The 17,556-nt window shown below is 34.4% G+C and overlaps 3 protein-coding genes and 2 pseudogenes across 7 annotated transcripts; 2 read left to right on the top strand and 3 right to left on the bottom strand.

Annotated features, from left to right (window-relative positions):
- The first annotated feature begins 870 nt into the window (after positions 1 to 870).
- LOC107611642 (uncharacterized) lies at positions 871 to 1,551 on the top strand. Its single transcript, XM_016313547.1, has one exon. The coding sequence runs from the start codon at positions 871 to 873 to the stop codon at positions 1,549 to 1,551; it is 681 nt and encodes a 226-aa protein (XP_016169033.1).
- A 302-nt stretch (positions 1,552 to 1,853) lies between these two features.
- Positions 1,854 to 3,616, bottom strand: LOC110265773 (uncharacterized). Of its 2 annotated transcripts, none has more exons than XM_021109022.2 (4): positions 3,310 to 3,616; positions 2,570 to 2,845; positions 1,968 to 2,456; positions 1,854 to 1,895 (listed from the first exon to the last, which is right to left on the bottom strand). In XM_021109022.2, the coding sequence occupies exons 1-3, from the start codon at positions 3,485 to 3,487 to the stop codon at positions 2,119 to 2,121; spliced, it is 792 nt and encodes a 263-aa protein (XP_020964681.1). In that variant the 5' UTR covers positions 3,488 to 3,616; the 3' UTR covers positions 1,854 to 1,895; positions 1,968 to 2,118. The 2 variants fall into 2 exon arrangements, with proteins under 2 accessions (XP_020964681.1, XP_088353126.1); XM_088497000.1 differs by having other exon boundaries at positions 3,495 to 3,574.
- A 1,102-nt stretch (positions 3,617 to 4,718) lies between these two features.
- LOC107611641 (putative aarF domain-containing protein kinase At1g71810, chloroplastic) lies at positions 4,719 to 7,397 on the bottom strand (annotated as a pseudogene). The gene is made up of 9 exons (XR_015896585.1): positions 7,281 to 7,397; positions 6,752 to 6,830; positions 6,585 to 6,635; positions 6,373 to 6,513; positions 6,223 to 6,267; positions 6,004 to 6,108; positions 5,871 to 5,912; positions 5,608 to 5,775; positions 4,719 to 5,007 (listed from the first exon to the last, which is right to left on the bottom strand). The product of XR_015896585.1 is annotated as a putative aarF domain-containing protein kinase At1g71810, chloroplastic (transcript).
- Positions 7,398 to 8,341: 944 nt separating this feature from the next.
- On the bottom strand, positions 8,342 to 10,368 carry LOC107613510 (protein COFACTOR ASSEMBLY OF COMPLEX C SUBUNIT B CCB3, chloroplastic-like). 2 transcript variants are annotated; one of them, XM_016315542.3, is made up of 3 exons: positions 10,247 to 10,368; positions 10,117 to 10,160; positions 8,342 to 8,984 (listed from the first exon to the last, which is right to left on the bottom strand). In XM_016315542.3, the coding sequence occupies exons 1-3, from the start codon at positions 10,287 to 10,289 to the stop codon at positions 8,406 to 8,408; spliced, it is 666 nt and encodes a 221-aa protein (XP_016171028.1). In that variant the 5' UTR covers positions 10,290 to 10,368; the 3' UTR covers positions 8,342 to 8,405. The 2 variants fall into 2 exon arrangements, with proteins under 2 accessions (XP_016171028.1, XP_016171029.1); XM_016315543.3 differs by lacking the exons at positions 10,117 to 10,160; positions 10,247 to 10,368 and adding an exon at positions 9,480 to 9,616.
- A 1,345-nt stretch (positions 10,369 to 11,713) lies between these two features.
- On the top strand, positions 11,714 to 14,027 carry LOC107612807 (putative oxidoreductase At4g09670; annotated as a pseudogene). The gene is made up of 2 exons (XR_015896512.1): positions 11,714 to 12,176; positions 13,284 to 14,027. The product of XR_015896512.1 is annotated as a putative oxidoreductase At4g09670 (transcript).
- Positions 14,028 to 17,556: the final 3,529 nt, after the last annotated feature.

Below are 17,556 nucleotides of genomic sequence, written 5' to 3'. Positions count from 1 at the left end.
CCATAGCATAAGGTGTGGAAGCTCAAAATATGTGTCATTAGACTTTGGACCGTTTCTCACTTTGCGAATTCTGGGGTGAAGGCACCTATTGAGATGGTTGTCCTTGATGAAGAGGTAAAATCTTCTCTTTGCATTTGAGATTTATTTTCGTAATGACTGAGCAATAAACCTCATTTATCTATGAATCTATAAAACTAATGCATTCAGGGGGATACAATTCAATGCTCTATTAAAGGCATATTTGTTTCTATCTTCGAGGGCCTACTCGCTGAGGGCAACATGTACGTGGTCACTAATTTTGTAGTTGCTTTGAATACCATCAAGTTCAAGCCTACTAGACACGAATTTAGAATCAACTTCAAGAGGGACACGATTGTGCGTCCGGTACAAGATTCTTCAGTTCCATTGAACGGATTCAATTGTGTTCGGTTCAAAAAAATTCATGCAGAGTCTAAAGAAGATGGTTATGTTTTTTTGTAGGGGTCATAGGTGTTTCAAACACAAACTACAATTCGAAACTGTTTATCAATGTTGAGTTTCCAGCTGCCAGGGATTTCTTTGCAAGGTACAGTGTATAGATCAGTAGTGTGGCCAGCAGAATATTTATACAAGGCTTTTGATTATTTAACTATTAGCAAATTTCATAAATTCTGATTTAAAAATGCAAGGGTGAACAAATTAGATCCTGTTGACGGACAAGATGAGACAGAGCAATTTAGTGAGTGGTTATTGAAAGTTGGTGATAGTTTAATAGGTGACAATATGGATGGTGAATATGAGATATGTCTTCCAGGAGATATTGTTATTCCTTCTTCGGACTAGGCATTTGATAAATTGGTTCATTTTTCTTATACAAATATTTTGGAAAACATGTCCTCAAAGAATTTTTTCAAAGCAAGAACTATACTGGCTCCCACACTAGACATCGTTGAAGAGGTCAACAACCATCTGATGGCTATCATTCCTGGAGGGGAAAAATTATATCTTAGTTTGGATTCCATTTGTATGGATGAAGGGAATATGGAGAGTCAACTAGATCTCTATGGTCCTGAATTACTGAATAGCATAAATTGCTCTGGTTTGCCTCCACATAAATTAATACTCAAGGTTGGTGTTCCAGTGATGTTACTGAGGAATATTGACAAATCCGGTGGTCTTTATAATGGTACAAGGCTACAAGTTAGAAAGCTTGGAAATCATGTCATAGAATGTGAAGTCTTAACGGGTAACAATGTTGGTCATATTGCTTTGATTCCAAGAATGAATATGGTACCAACAAATGAAACCGTCCCAGTTAGATTCCAACGAAGACAATTTCCCATAATAGTATCGTTTGCCATGACAATTAATAAGTCTCAGGGACAAACTTTATCTCATGTTGGATTGTACTTACCCAAACTAGTTTTTACACATGGCCAACTATATGTGGCACTTTCAAGATTTAAGAGTAAGAGAGGTTTAAAAGTTTTACTTATGAATCACGTAGGAATGTCTGCAAATTCAATCATCAATGTTGTTTATAGAGAAGTCTTTAAAAAAATAGTATTCTAATGTAAATATTTTAATTTTATTTTAAATTCTGTATCAGTGTATAATTATTTTACCATAAAAAATATAAAATAATTATTACCCACTTTTTTTAAGTTAAACTTTGATTTTGATAACAATTTTATAAATTTCTTAAAATAATAATTATTTTGTATTTTTGTTTTAAATATCGAAGCATATAATTTTTCCGTGCTGAGCACGGGTTCATACACTAGTCTATTCTATTATATAAAAATCGGATGTCTGTACTTAATGATAAAACTGATGTGGCATGCTTCAAAGAGTGTTTAACTCATTCAATACAATTTTTTCATTTTTTCTTTTGTCTCTACCATCTTCACAATCCCCTGAAACATGAGATATTTTAGTTAGCAGCATTCAGGTAAATAAAATACACCCAACATATTATGTTTACTTACCAAAATTTCCTCTCTTTCTGCAGTCATTCTTTCCACCAACTGCTCCTTAGTCCAGTTGGCAATCCAGGGCTTTGGTGGTCTTTCAGCCCTCTTCTTGCATTTGTTTTTTGAAAGATGAAAGTAGATTATCATCAGGGCGAAGAGGCAGCCATTAATTACCTTCTTCTTCTTCTCCTGGTAGTCTGTGATGCCCTTGACCATGAAGGTCAAAACATGCCCCCCAGTTTCTCTCCGATATGCCCTCCATCTTAAAAATTGGGGCCAGGTGCACGGGCGATATTTTGTTTATCGTCGTTGGCAAAAGGAACGCCATCTGTATGTAGAGGATGAATATCCTCTTGAACATCAGGCGTTCCTCTTCGTTGCCAACGCCGATTTCCATCATTTCATCGGTAAGACTTTTGAGGGTCTTACCCTGGAATCTTCTATAAATTATTTTGTCATCATCAGAAAGTTTCTTATACTCAACTTTCTCAGGAAATAGATCTCCTACAAAAAAGGAAGACAACAAAGTATCCAAGTCGGTTCAAATACACCCAACCATAAACTTAAATACACCCAAGCAACAACTTAATATACACCTATAATTTTAAGCTAGTTACCTGTTGCATTGATGCCAAGCGCATGACCTATTTTTTTTGGTGTTATTTGGAAAGAACCATATCCTGTCTTCAGTCTGTTCTCCCCAAGTTTGAAGTTGTTTGCCAACTCCCTTAAGAGTTGGTGATCCACCCTTAGTGGTGGGATGTGCATCAACCCACCGAATCCGAAATCCCTCACAATTGCCTTCTTCTCCTCAGTCATGTTTCTGAACTTATCACTCAGGAGATGTGTGGCACACTTAAGGTCTTTTGTTTGGTTTCTTGCTGCCATTTTCTCTGAAACGAAAAATACACCCAAAGACATCAGTAAGATACACCCATATATATGAGTCAAATACACCCATTAATAATAGCAAGATACACCTATTGATAACAGTAAGATACACCCATATATATGAGTCAGATACACCCAAAGATATCAGCAAGATACACCCATTGATAACAGTGAGATACACCCATAGATATTATTCAGATACATCCATATAGATATCACTCAACCATGCTTCAATATCAAGCCACATTACAAGGTTAAGCAGTATACACCCCCCAATCTACGGAATAAACCCCCAAAAATCAACAACAATAGCAGGAGAACTTAGAACAAGAACGTAGAACGACGTAGAACTTAGAAGAACGACGTAGAACTTAGAACAGTGTAACAAAGAAGCAAGAATAATAGTAAACCCTAGAAGAACGACGTAGAAGAAAAGTAAAATATACAAGAATCTTAATGAACTTACGTTGAGTATTGTTGCTTTGTTTTCTCTTCAGATTCTTCACGGAGAGTTTGATGGTGTTTTGATGGAGGTTTTGAACAACGATTTGTATATTTTGAACTTTGATTTTCGTTCGAAAATGGGAGGGTTTCCTTGTTTTCGAAGCGCTTTGAGAAGTGGAAGAAGTGGAAGAATCTGCCATACGTAACCGTTTGAGTGTTGAGCGCGTGATTTTGACGCGCCATGTTATTTCTCTTTATGCGCGTGAGTTCTATTTGGGCTGGGCCAACTTGTAAGCTTGTAAACTTGTATGTGTAGCAGGCCCGTATTTCTTTATTGTTTTATTTTCAGATGGAAGTTGAATTAGTAACAGCTGCTTTTTTTGGAAGGGGTTAGTGATGGAAAGATAAAAGAGAGTGTTCAAAGGTAATATCCAAAGTTTAAGGCGTTTAATTTGTGTGTGTGGTCAATGCGGACCTTGAAAACAGTGTTGGATGTTACAACTTCACATTCTTTACCTAAAAAATGGGCAGAGGAACTTGCCTCCCAAGACCAAGCAACTGAATGCTAAATTTTCATTATGTAATTTCAACAAAATTTAAGAGATATACATACTTGGTCAAAACTGAGCAAGTTCCTATTAAATCCAAAATGTCAAAACTTGAGCCAAATTAAAATTCAATCCGAAATATAGTAAATTATATAATATAATTTATATTAATGCCTAATCATAAACATCCCTGCCAATGAGTAATAGCTCAAATGGCATAGTCTCCCCATACTCAATTAAGAGGTTGCGAGTTCGAGTTTCTTATCTTTGGTAAAAAAAAAAAAAAATCATAAACATCCCTGCTGAATTAATTTTTCATCTTAACATTCATTTATTTCAATCTCAAATTTTATTGCTTGGAATGTAGAAATTTCGTTTTAAATTTCGTCATGGTATTTGAAGAACTCTTCTCACACGCCAATAAGATATTGCATGATTGCATCGTCTTGCTTTGAACAAGAATTGAGTCAACGTTTTTGTTGTTGTGTTCTTCATTTTCATATTCGAATTCGAGATACAATGAATTATAATACAGCTTCCATATAATAATAATAATAATATGTTTTGCATCCATGCATATAGAGAACAATCCCAAAAGAGAAAACGAACATGGCCAGAGTTGATACCATGGAAGATACTATGAATACTTTCATTTTTTCAGATAGTATCCAAAACAAGTTCTTCTGAACATGAATTGTAAGGCTCAAAATCTCTTGCTGAATCAGCAATGTGCATAAGCTATGCTGCTTATTCTTATGCTTATGTACAAATTCAATGCCCTGTCATATGGATCCTACATGTTTCAATGTTATCTGGTGATGGTGAGTTGATTAGAGCAAACAGAATTCATCTGCTCAGTGTGTGACACATGTATACTGCCCGGAGTTCATAAGAAAATCCTCCTTATTGTTCTTGCAGCGGCGCGAGATATTAACTGTCTCACCATATTAGCTGGCAACTGAAGTAACTGCTGCTGGGATTCTGGTGGTAGCTGTTAACATTTTACAAACATAGAAGAATTGAGGAAATAGCTACAATGCTGTATTCAAGAAAATCCAAACGATAGATAGAACAGGAAGAATCTCTTGAACAGATTCAAGTTGAGTTGGAACTAATGATAGGTTCTCCATGTGAAGTGTTTGGTTCTGGTACTGGCTAACCTGTATGATTCCCTGCATGTCATTTGACATTGAAAGGACTACTAATTTCCACTTGATACAAAACAATCGATAAACATGAAGATAAGGATTGAAATTGAATAAAAAGATAAATTGAAATTAAAATATAAAACAAAAGGGATAGATTGTAATTGAATATAAAGAAAATCATTCTACTTTTTATCAAATTTTTCTTAACGTAACAAGAAAGCGACTCCTCAACCTAACTTGTCTACATCATAGTTTGGAAATTGAATTGAAGGGAATCACTCAACTTTTTATCCAATTCCCCGATGCAACAAGAGAGGCACTTATTCAATAAAGAAAATCCTAACGTAAAGTCCAATCTACTAACTAAATAAACAAAATCAAAATAGATGAAATTAAATTTGACATTCTAATACTTAAAAATATAAAGTAATAACTATTAAATAATACTTGAACTCTTCATATCTCGAACATTTGAAGCAAGTATCACCAACCCAACAATGGCATGTAAAGAAAAATTTTAAAGAGAGAAATTTGTTCCTAAGATCATCATATCCATGAATCCATCAACATCTAGAATTGTGCAGTAGTTGGTCTATCTACAATTAAGGATAACTGAAATCTTACATTGTTATCTTCTTTTCATCTGGTCCCTGACAACAAGAGTAGAAGGCGTTGGAAGGTTCTGAGGTTGTTCACATCTTCTTCGATCATTAAAGAGGAAAAAAAGAATCCACTGAAAGGAACCCTTGAAGCAGCTGTTTCCAAGGTTGCTAGTCCAAGTGCATCAAAACCCTGCATTTAATTTTATTCAATTAATTTTAAAGTTTTCATTTTTCATGTTTCACATTTCTATTATGATTTTAATGAACAATTAATAATTAACATACTTTAGCAAACTCTTGAACAATTATTTCTCTCACATATTCACCCTGCAAAGGTTCATTACAAGTCCAACATCAGTGAGGAAAAAGTTGGAGGGTAGTTACAATGTAGAATGAAATTGGAACTGGCTGTTAATACCTTTTCTGTTAAAGTAAAAGAAAGTATTTCCTTCATTGCCATTCTTGAATCAGTGCCTTCAGGTTGTTGTTTAACTAAGGACTTTTCTGTTTTGGCACGAAGAGACTGAAGGAACCATCTTAGGTTAGAACTTTAAAACAAATTCAGCATAAAAGGGATCTTACTAGGGAGAAAATTGGAATGGTAAAAAAAGAAGAAAACGAGACAGAAAGGTTTCACCTCTGTCAACAAAGACTCTAAACGGTCTACTCTGAAAACACCATCCTGGAAAAGAGGTAAGGAACCAAGGGCTACGTTAAGAGGTTTAGAAAATATTACAATATAATTGAATAAAGAAATGAAACAAAAAGAATCCAATCTTGTCTTTACCTTATACAGAAGAGTCTCCAAAGAAGCCTTAAGCTGGGAGAGCTGTCAGTAAGTACTTTTCGAGCGATCCAAGGGCAAGTACTACCCAAAACTTTGTAATCCGGGTTAAATCAAATTGCAATTCCTTCCAGCACAGCAAGGCTAAAAGACAAGATATTGTTCAGAGTTTGACACAAAACCATTTGTTTTAAGCCATTTTGTGATGTTACTACCTTCGAATGACAAGAGAGAAGTATGAAGGTATTCTAAATTTGAATTTATACCTGAAAATTTTTAGAGAACAGGAATAAGAAGATAAGTAGCATGCCAAAGGAAAACAAAACAAGTAGGCAACTACCACCAAGATGACAAAAATGTTACATAATAGTGGACAACTTACATGGTGGTTCCTAAGTTTCCTAAAAGGTCGCCAAAGCTGATATTGCGAACTCCTTGGGCAACAGCATTTTGGAAGACACCTGCATACAAATAATTCAGACAACAGAATTAGTAGCTTCCCTTAACAAGTATTTTTAAAAACCTGCATAAGTCACAAGTATTTTCTAAATCACTTATTAAAGTAAAAATCTGTCAAAGCCTTTGTAACAGCTTCTTTGTCTGCAGTCGGTGGAAGAAACCTGATAAAATTTACAAGTATGCTGTCAAGTACCTATCCCTGACTCAAAAGATACTTTATCATATATCTAAGCATCCCTTCCTGAATTCTTTGGGCTTAGGCATGGACCATGCATAGGTCCACTAAAGTTCAAGCTTCGTGATTAGAACCTTATTAGGGACAACTATACTGAGGACTTAAGCTACAAGGCTTATAAGGCGCAAGATCCTTCATTATATATTTCACATGGGCCAATCCTATACTGATAATACTTTTTGAAAACTGAAAGTGTAACGTAGGTGAAAACAAATACCCAAGAGTGACGAAGTCCTTGGACAATGCATCAAAATCGCGATTTACAAGATGGAGACAAGCTTGGATGAATCCATCACGCAATTCTTGTTTAAACTCACCTGTCATACCAAAATCTGGAGCAAAAGAAAGGAAAACAGAAAACAAATAAACAAAATACCATATTTAAGTTTATAATAACAAACCAAGAAGCCAAAGAATACAAGAAAAAGAGTAAGACATATAATCAAAGTATCAAATTTGAATGTTCAATTACCTAAATATGCTAATTTTCCATCATACGTTCGAAGAAGATTTCCAGGGTGTGGATCTGCATGATAGAATCCACACTCAAGAAGTTGATTGAATGAGCCCCTATCTAATCAGCATAAGGGAAATAATATTAAAAAGCTGTGCAGATTGAAATCTAGAACAACTTGTTTGCAACAAGTGACATTGTATGACCTCAATAAGGTAGAGATCCTTCACTTCTGACAACTTTTTCCCCTACAAACCCATAGAAAGATAATCCATCAGCAGACTAGATTTTTCCAGCAGGCATGAACGAGAGAATCCAAAAAGATAAATCCCTTTGTATACTTTCTTTCAGGAACTAGAGCTTAAAGAAGCATGAAACAATTTGGAATACTATTCGTGCTGGCATATAAATCCATTTATCTAAGGAGGTTCTAGCATTCCAATTCAAAGCATTACAAAAGAGGATGTTCTAAACTCGGAACTCTTCTATTAGGATTTAGGATATATAATAAATTTATCTGAGGAATTCTACTCCATGCAGGGATTGAAATGTCTGTGTGCTAAAATGTGGTGAGCAAACAGCAAATAGTAAAATACCTCAACCCATTCCATCACGAGAACTTTGTGCGTTGTATAGTCCTTATACATCAAAGGAATCACCACATCAGGTATAGAGCCACATAACTGCCTGCTCATAAATAACAAATAACAACTAACAATTAAAGCATTAATACTGCATAAATTATTGCTAAATGAAAGCACAAGAAAAACATTAAATTGCATCCAGAACAAGGGATTCTAACAAAAGAATGTTTAAGCCATATATTTCTGTAATTCTGTGGACCAAGTGCAAACAATTTTATTGCATATTTCTATTTCTACAATGTATTCAGTCTATTCCTGCCCAAAGTAAATTGAAAGGAAAAAAATATTTAACTTTGACTGCAAAAAGTTTCTCATAATATTTAAAAGTTCCTTGTGGACCCACTAATATCTCATTAAGAAAGCTAAGCAATCCAAACCAGACCACAGGGGTAACATCCACACCAGCAAGGGGAGGAATCAGTTTCCTTGTTGCTATGAGAAGAGGCTCTGTGGGAGCATAGGCTATTACATAAGGGAACTTCCCCACAGGTAGTTTAGGGTACCATGACATCACTATCCTCAATATGAAGAGAAAACCAAATGCTGAGAGAAAAGGGCCTAGAAACCCAATTGCTAGCTTTGCAGTGGCAGGATCCAAGTCAGCAAGAACCAACCTCTTCATGAAATCTGAGGGAACATAATGTAATGATGTCTCAGGTATGCTGAGTTTGACACTGTTTAAGACTGCTTTTGAATCAAGTGTGGTCTGTGCAGTAGTAGCTGCTGCTGCTGCCTCAGATATTTCTTTGTAACACGAGCAACATTGCAAGGTCCTAGAAGTACTTCCATTGATGTTTCGTTTAGTAGGATACTTGGAAGTTACCTACAACAAATAAAATTCAAAAGCATCCTGAGAAAATTTGTAGCTTCCTAGAAAAGCCAGTTTTATACCATGCAGCATCCTAAAAATCTGTCTAAATGTTAGATTAAGAGAAGATACAATCCATGTTTTACAATCTTAAAAAGAAGAAATAACTAAATTCTTCCTTCATTTAGTAATTAGAAGAACATTTAAGATGATAACTCAAAGGATAAATCATTTCTACCAATCAACATATCTATATTTAGTAGTATAAACAACAGAGCTAGTTCATGCTGAGTTAATCAACACAAGTGACAAGAAATTTGAAATGTCATTTTCTCATACTCCAATAACTAGTATATTTTACAAGAACACAGTTAAAAGTTTGCAGCTTTACCATATCAGGAACTTTAGTTTAAAGCATAAGGCAAAATTAACAGCCAAAGCGCTAGGCAAATTCTAAGCTCTTAGTACAAAAGTTAGAGCTAAACCCATTTTAAAAACGTAGTATTTTACCATCTTTTTAGTCTTTAAACTTTAGTAAGGCGCTACCCCGTTGAATGAATCGCAAGCAGGAGGCAACACCAACCTCAGTCCTCACCCCAATTATATTATTGACAAACCTCCCTTTTCAATCTCTAAAACTCAAAACCCCATAAAGCGCCAAACTCACTCCTAATTTTCTCACTGGCTTGTCTTTACCATCCTTCACTTTTCTTCTCCCAAGTTTCTTGTACCCTATGCGCCGTTACAAATTATTATTATTATTATTATTATTACCCACTTACAATTCTCATTTCTCGCTGCGATTTCATAAAACCTAGCTCCTAATATCGCACTCACTCTTTCGAGTTCCTGATTCTGAATGCAGATCAGTGCTTCATAAATGGCTTCACCTGCATGGTTGAACCAGGACCCACAACCACAACCCGCAGAACTACCTCTGCCCGCCGCGCCTTCTTCCACTCCGAACCCAAATGGTGTGTCTTCTACTTCTACACTCAACTTCGCCCCTTTCTACAGTTTTAATTTTTCTATATATGAACATGAATGGCAAGATTGCAAAAATCAAACTTTGAAGTGGGTTTTGTCAAATTCAGCTGCAGAAAGCATGGCAAATAGAAAATTTGAGGCAAATGAAGTTCCAACTCACTGGGACAGCGAAAGTGCTTGACTTGGAAATTGAAGGTTGCCAGCCTACAAAATTGTGGGAGGGAGATTAAAGAGAAGAAGTTGGAATGAAAAGAAAGCGAGTTTGAGAAATGGGAGAATGAAGAGAGTACCTCTGAGATAAACGGAGTTGAGCAGATAGGATTGGGTGGCCATTGTTATCTATTTGGGTCCTCACCAAAACACAGTATGGTGGCGGTTAGGGAACCTAAGCTAAAGCATTATCTCCTTCATAATAAATAGTATATATTTATAAAAAAATATATATTAATTAATTTGTTACATTATTAGGTTTCATTAGTGGTGCACATGGGGCCGGGTGAAGTTGGGTTCGCCGTGACCCGAACCCGACTCTAAATAATGACCGGGTCTATTTATGAGACCCTTACCCAACCCTAGACCCGATGAAATCGTGTTACTTTCGGGCCACATTTAAGCCGGGTCTAGACCGGGTGAAGTCCGGGTCTTGATCAACTTTATCACGATATCACCAAAAATTAGATTCTACATTTTTTGAACCTCTAAATTTTTAAAAATAATTATTCCATAACAATGCAACATTCGCATAATAATAATTTAGAATCTAATAATAATAATTTAAAGTTTCATAATAATAATTATATCAATTACACATTAAACATTCAAAGTTCAAAAGACAATTAAAACAAAATTAACAACCAACACAAGATTAACATAATAATAATAATTTATAGTGTAATACCAACCAATAACAACAAAATATTAAGTAGCAAACAACTACACGGGTCCAACAGGCCGGGCCGGGTGACCCGAGGCTTGACCCGAACCCGATTTAATAAATAACCGGGGCCATCTATTAAAATCTCGGGTCTGACCGGGCCATAACGAAGTCGGACCAAATTAGCCCCGAAGTCATCGAGTCCGGTCCGGGTCTTCGGGCCAGACCGAGTCTTGTGCACCCCTAGGTTTCATTGACCAGTGAGAAGTGAAAACTGGACACAACACACAACTCACTGGCCAAAGGATTTGATTTTGTCAGGATATTTGGACCATTAAATAGTTTTAGAATAAAATATATTTTTTAAATTTTTTTAATAATTGTTAAATAATTTTTTTAATATTAATTATAAATTAATTTTATATATTTTATTTAATTATAAAATTTATTTTTTATTTTATAAATTATTATTTTATTATTAATCTATTATGTTTATTAACAATAAAAAATAAAAATAATAACAAATCAGATTTTTTATTGATTGTAATAAATTTTTTTACTATTTCAATCGATTAAAAAATTATATTTAATAAAAAATCTGATTCGTTATTACGATGAATAAAAGATCTGATTCGTTATTATTTTTGTTTTTTATTGTTAATAAATATAATAGATTAATAATAAAATAATAATTTATAAAATAAAAAATAATTTTTATAATTAAATAAAATATATTAAGTTAATTTATAATTAAAATTAAAAAAAAAAAACTATTTAACTATTATTAAAACATTTAAAAAACATGTTTTGTTTTGGAACCATTTAAGGGTCCAAACGTTTTGAAATGCCTTTCGTTTCGTCTTTTCTGACAGAAACAAAGAAAATGTCAGAAACGCCGGTAATCCGATTCGGCGTGATAGGATGCGCCGACATAGCCCGGAAAGTGTCGCGCCATCAAACTAGCTCCAAATGCCACACTCCACGCCATCGGTAGCTACTCCATCGACAAGGCCCGGCGCTTCACCGCCGCCAACGGCTACCCGGAGGACGCCAAGGTGTACGGCTCCTACGAGGAGGTTCTGGACGATCCCGAGGTGGACGCCGTGTACGTTCCTCTGCCGACGAGCCCGCACGTGCGTTGGGCCGTGGTTGCAACTTAGAAGGGGAAGCACGTGCTGCTTGAGAAGCCCGTGGCCTTGAATGCGTCTCAGTTCGATGAGATCATTCGGGCCTGTGAATCCAGAGGGGTGCAGCTCATGGATGGTACCATGTGGATGCACCACCCTAGGACCAATCAGATGAAGGATTTTCTCTCCGATGCGCACCGTTTTGGCCAGCTCAAATCGGTAATATACGTTACTTCTAGTTTCATTATATTCTCAATTTTTATTTTTATTTATTCGAAATAAACAACTAGTTTTTAGTGGAAGTAGATAGGGGTGAACACGGTAGTAGGTACTCGATTATCTGTCCGAATCCAAATCAAACCAATTAAATTGGTTCTGGAATCAACGGGTAATCGGGTCCAACTCGAACCAAACCGATGGCCTTTGTTAGTGATTGGTTCGGGTATCGATTTTAGGGGTGTAGAATCCGAACCAACCCATAAACCCGATTATATATTAATTAAATAAATAAATTGCTGTTTAATTAAAAAATTTGTATTTCCATTAGACAAAGATTATTCACTATTAGTATGTTTAGATTTTAATGAGTTTAGTTTTTAATGTATTTGATGTTTAACATGTTTCGATTATTTCTATTGATGTTATTGTTGAATTTTTAAGATAAAAATTTGGTTTTTTTATGAATTTCAAAGTCATCGATACCCAATTACCTAAACTGAACCAATCCGTTCTTAATCGGTTTGGTTTGGTTCGGGTACATACATAAAAAATATTAATCCGAATCAAATTGAACCAATTACATTTTAATCGGTTTGGTTCTAATTTCATCTTGAACCCGAACCAAACCGACCCGTGCTCACTTCTAAGAGTAGAAGCGAGATTAATTTTGATAAATGTGTTTTATATTTGATGTGTTGATTGAGATAGTCAAAAGAGTTGTGTGTCAACATATGATGATTATTTGTTGTGTGTAAAAAAAGTTTGTACTAGATACAAAGTAATAAGCAATTATTTTGATATAAAACATGCGGCTACATCTAAATTATGTTGTTAGGAACTTTTTAGAAGTTTCTATAAGTAGTATAAAAGCCAAAGCAAGGAAGAAAAGTCTCATGTTTAGCTTTTTGTTTGTGTATTTGATCCTTTTGCTTTTTAATGTGTCTCTTAGTTTTGTTTGCTTTGTATTCAGCTTTCTTATTTTGTCCTAGTTAAGGATGTATATTCATCATTTTTTCCACATCAGTTAATTTAACATAATCTTAATCTTAATGTTTTATATTGCATGTATGCTTTATGTTGATATATGGATCTTTCTGGGTTGCTCAGATTCAGACCTATTTTACATTTGCTGTTGACCCTGATTTTCTGGAGAACGACATTCGCGCAAAGCCGGATCTTGATGCTCTTGGTTCCCTTGGCGACGAAGGTTGATATTGTGTTAGGGCAATCCTGTGGGCTGCCAACTATGAATTACCGAAAACTGTAATTGCCTCGCGCAATCCTGTGTTCAACAAAGCAGGGGTGATAATGGCTTGCGGCGCATTGCTGCACTGGGAAGACGGGAAAGTAGCAACCTTCTATTGCTCCTTCATGGCCAACTTGGCAATGGACATAACTGCCGTTGGAACAAAAGGAACTCTGCATGTTCATGACTTTATCATCCCTTATGAAGAGAAAGAGGCATCGTTTTATGCAGCCTGAGTCAGGTTTTGATGACCTTGTTACAAAATGGGCTTCTCAGCCAAGCAAGCATACAGTAAACACTGATCTCCCTCAGGAGGTTCTTATGGTAAGAGTTTTTGCAATTGGTGACCGAAATCAAATTCAAGAACTCGAAACCTGAGATGAAGTGGCCAACAATTAGTAGGAAAACACAGCTGGTCTTAGATGCTGTGAAGGCTTCAATTGAAAGGGGCTTTGAGCCTGTTCAAATTCAAGAATGAAGGAGCTTGTACCTTGCTGCTTAAGTCACACATTTTTCCCTTCATTTTGTATTAAGACATTGTAAAAATCTGTTCTTAAAAACATTGGAAACTCGTTGCTTGTGTATTTCAATGGTGGTGATGGTGAATGAACACAACTTTCATTGTTTAATGTTTTTATTTTAGGAATCTCAATTCCTATATCAACAACTAGTTTTAGGAGTTCAGCATCTATGGAAAGAGATTGAAAAAACTAGTTTTGGTATTGTTTTACAATTTACACTGAAAGTAATGTTTTTTTCTTGTAACAACTTATTACATTTTGCTTTTATTTATGACTGGTTGTTGTAGCTCTTGCTTTACGAATACACGTAATCCGCTACAGAGGTGTCGCGGATTACGTTCAAGCCAAACTGCACATAATCCGCTATTGGGTGTTGCAGTTTGTGTGTGAATTGCAAATGTGGTGCATAAACCGCTACACTCCTACAGTGGTTTATGTTGATATGTAAAATGGCTAGAAAATACGGTAGGGGTCTGGGGATTTCTGTGTATATGTGTTTTTTGCTCCCAGTTGAACATTTTTTCAACCTAAACCTTTAACTTTAGCATAGTTTTCACCAGTTTCAATGCTTCACCCATGTCTAATCATATTGAATTTTCTTACTAAAATAATAATAAGCTTGGATGTTTCACAGAAAGAGAGAAGGGGATTGTTAGGGATAGGTTTAGATTTTATTTTTTATTTTCAATTTTTTACATTTAATTTTTTTTTAAAGATATCTTATTTCTAAATGTTGAAAATAATAAAAATATGTTTAGATAGTCTATTTTTAAAATGTATTTTTTAATATTTTAAAATATAAAATTATATTTTTATTAAATGTACGTTTTTAGTTATTTAATTTTTTATTAAGTTAACAATTTATTTTTATATAATATCAAATATGAAATATATTTGTTGAATTTATAGTCAATTTAGTTCTAAAATTTATAGTTCTAAAATTTAGGATTGAAAGTATATTTGTTAAATTTTTTTATTTAGTACTGAGTACGTACTACCTGAATTAAAAGAGTTATGATGAATAATAGATTAACTTACTAGTCTTATTTTTTAATGGTTGATCTATATAAATGTAATTAATTATTTTAAGATTCTAATTTATTTCACATTTGATATTATATAAAAATAAATTGTTCTTAAACTTGAAGGAAGAATCAGGATCATCGTTGAGATTTCCTTGATCAAAATGACAGAGAACTTAGCCAATGAAATAAGTCCATAGTTAGAGAAGGCATAGTCTGAAAAGAAATAAGAACAAAAATAAATAAATAAACACCACATCCCACGACCCCAACTTATGTTGCGCCATACATAAAAAAGGCAAACCAAAGTTTCATCCAATAACTCATATTCCATGGAAAATGAACTAAGTCCACACTAAAGCATAAACCGCTAGACCCCTGTAGCGGTTTATGCACGTTTGCAAATCACACATAAATCGCGACACCCTTACCGCGGATTATGTGATGCTTTGCTTCGAACGTAGACCGCGACACCCCTGTAGCGGATTACGTGCATTCGTAAACCGCGGGATCCCTGTCGCGGTTTACATAATTTATGAAAAAAATACATTTTGGTATCCATTTTGCAAAATATGTATTCTGGTAAATTTGGAGGTCAGTTTATTTATTATGGTAAATTGCCCTTTATATTATTGTTATATTTTTTTATTATTAATAGCATTGTTAACTAATAATTTTTTTTAAAGATAAAGAGTTATTCATTATTTAGGAAAGAATAACAAGTGTTTTTCAAATTATGACAACACAAGAAACTACCAAAGTATCACTAAATGGTGACAAGATTCAACATATCTTTAATGGAAAGAAAGAAAGAAATTCAAAAAAGCTTAACAAGACGTAGTACCATAGAGTTTTTGCATGAACTTGTTAGATTCAGAGACTACAACAGTTGTGATGACTACTTCCTTCTTTAAAATGAAGCGGTTTTAACAGCTAGTAGAGTAAGCTTATAGTATCCTACAATCTCCATAACCGAATTTTTTTTCTTGCATGTTTCTAAATTTTAAATTTAAAATTTGATTAAAATTTAAATTTGCCATTTAGCGTAATGTCCAAATATTTCCAAATATTAAATGTTCATGAATGTGATAGCAAGTTTCTAAATTTGGCATCGAATTAAATGCGTATTGAATGATCTTGTATACCACATTTTAAATTTAAAATCTGACATATTAAAATTTAAAATTTGACATTTAGCGCAACGTCTAGGTATTTCCAAAAATTTGAATGCTCATAAATGTGATAGCTAAGTTTTTAAATTTAGCATCGAATTAAATGTGTATTGAAGGATCCTGCATACTACATTCCTTTTCCTAATTTTGGTGAGTGCAAAAATGTGAGGACAAATCAATTTATTTCACTCCGTCTGTCTCCCATGATTGTTCCTTTATAAAACCTATAATGGATACCGTTTGTAAACTTTTATTGCTGTTGTCAACCAATCTAACCTTGTCACGATACATTTTACAATTTCAATGGCCATTGCAGAGGATGTCACTGCAGTTGCATCTAATTCCGTCACAAATTCCAAGTGAATAATTTAACTTTTCATTGATTTCAATGCTCATTTTACATATACTGCCAATTAATGTTGCCAATATTTAGTTGCAGGTTTGAAACTGATCCTTTTATGCGTATAAATGGTGTGGAATTTGTTGCAACGAGTGCAACCTCTACGCAAGATCCGACTTTGCCGCAACTGCAAAATATGTCTACAGATGAATTATTACATGCAATTGAAGTATGTTAACCATTAGATTATACTAATTCAATAATCTAAAGGAATAGAATCATTTAAACATGTCTACACTCCCTACTTGTTTAACCATTAACATAGACTTTGGTGTTGTTTATTTACTGGATTTAAGGAGAGATGTGAAGGACTTGAGAGAACTAAAGAAGTCTATGGAGGAACTAATTAAGGTTTCTGACAATATAGAGAGATCACTCAAGATGATGAAGTTTAAGATGTGCCATAATGAAAATAAATGCAAAGACTATGAAGAGTACAAGCAAATTTGCTAACCAAATATTCAGTTAGCAGTATTGATTTTACTCAACAAAGCGTAGACAGGAATTCAATAATGACACCAATTGCTGATCCACCATTGCAGTGTTTTATAACAGAAATTAAAATCACGATTTCAAACAAAATAATCTATCTTATGCGGGAGGATAGTAAGAACATTTTCCACTGCATAAATTGGGGTCAGTGAAGCAAGAACATCTCCCATCGTTGGCACAAAGTGAAAAGTTATCAATTAAGAAATGAACTATTAATAGTTAAATAATTTTGAAAGAAACCTTGAAATCCATCAATAATTTCTTCGTTACATACTTAACCACCCTATTTGCTAATGGAATGCTAATTCAATAATACCAATTCGAATATTCATGATTTTAAGGGCTTGGAGGCTCTTCCTAAATTGGACATGGTGGAGGGAGATGGATAAATCTCACTCGTCTAACCAAAACCAAACATTCAACGCAAGAAATAATTTATTGATAATAGCTTCAAAATATATGCCAATACACACATCAATAATTTGATTAATGTTCAAATATATAGATAAAATCTCAATTAACCATGA

This window comes from Arachis ipaensis, chromosome B8 (assembly GCF_059453495.1).
Source record: "Arachis ipaensis isolate K30076 ecotype BB chromosome B8, ASM5945349v1, whole genome shotgun sequence".
NCBI classification, from domain to species: domain Eukaryota; kingdom Viridiplantae; phylum Streptophyta; class Magnoliopsida; order Fabales; family Fabaceae; genus Arachis; species Arachis ipaensis.
This window is presented reverse-complemented; position numbering and strand designations above follow the sequence as displayed.

Bases quoted from the DNA above. Each gene is read 5' to 3' on its own strand.
- LOC107613510 (XM_016315542.3), bottom strand. From the start codon at position 10,289: ATGGCCACCCAATCCTATCTGCTCAACTCCGTTTATCTCAGAG. The intron at 10,161-10,246 runs GTACTCTCTTCA...ACAATTTTGTAG, and splicing joins CAACTCCGTTTATCTCAGAG to GCTGGCAACCTTCAATTTCC. The intron at 8,985-10,116 runs GTGAGTTGGAAC...TATTTGTTGTAG, and splicing joins CAAGCACTTTCGCTGTCCCA to GTAACTTCCAAGTATCCTAC.
- LOC107611642 (XM_016313547.1), top strand. From the start codon at position 871: ATGTCCTCAAAGAATTTTTTCAAAGCAAGAACTATACTGGCTCCCACA.
- LOC110265773 (XM_021109022.2), bottom strand. From the start codon at position 3,487: ATGGCAGATTCTTCCACTTCTTCCACTTCTCAAAGCGCTTCGAAAACA. The intron at 2,846-3,309 runs GTAAGTTCATTA...TTTTCGTTTCAG, and splicing joins ACAAAGCAACAATACTCAAC to AGAAAATGGCAGCAAGAAAC. The intron at 2,457-2,569 runs GTAACTAGCTTA...CCTTTTTTGTAG, and splicing joins GCTTGGCATCAATGCAACAG to GAGATCTATTTCCTGAGAAA.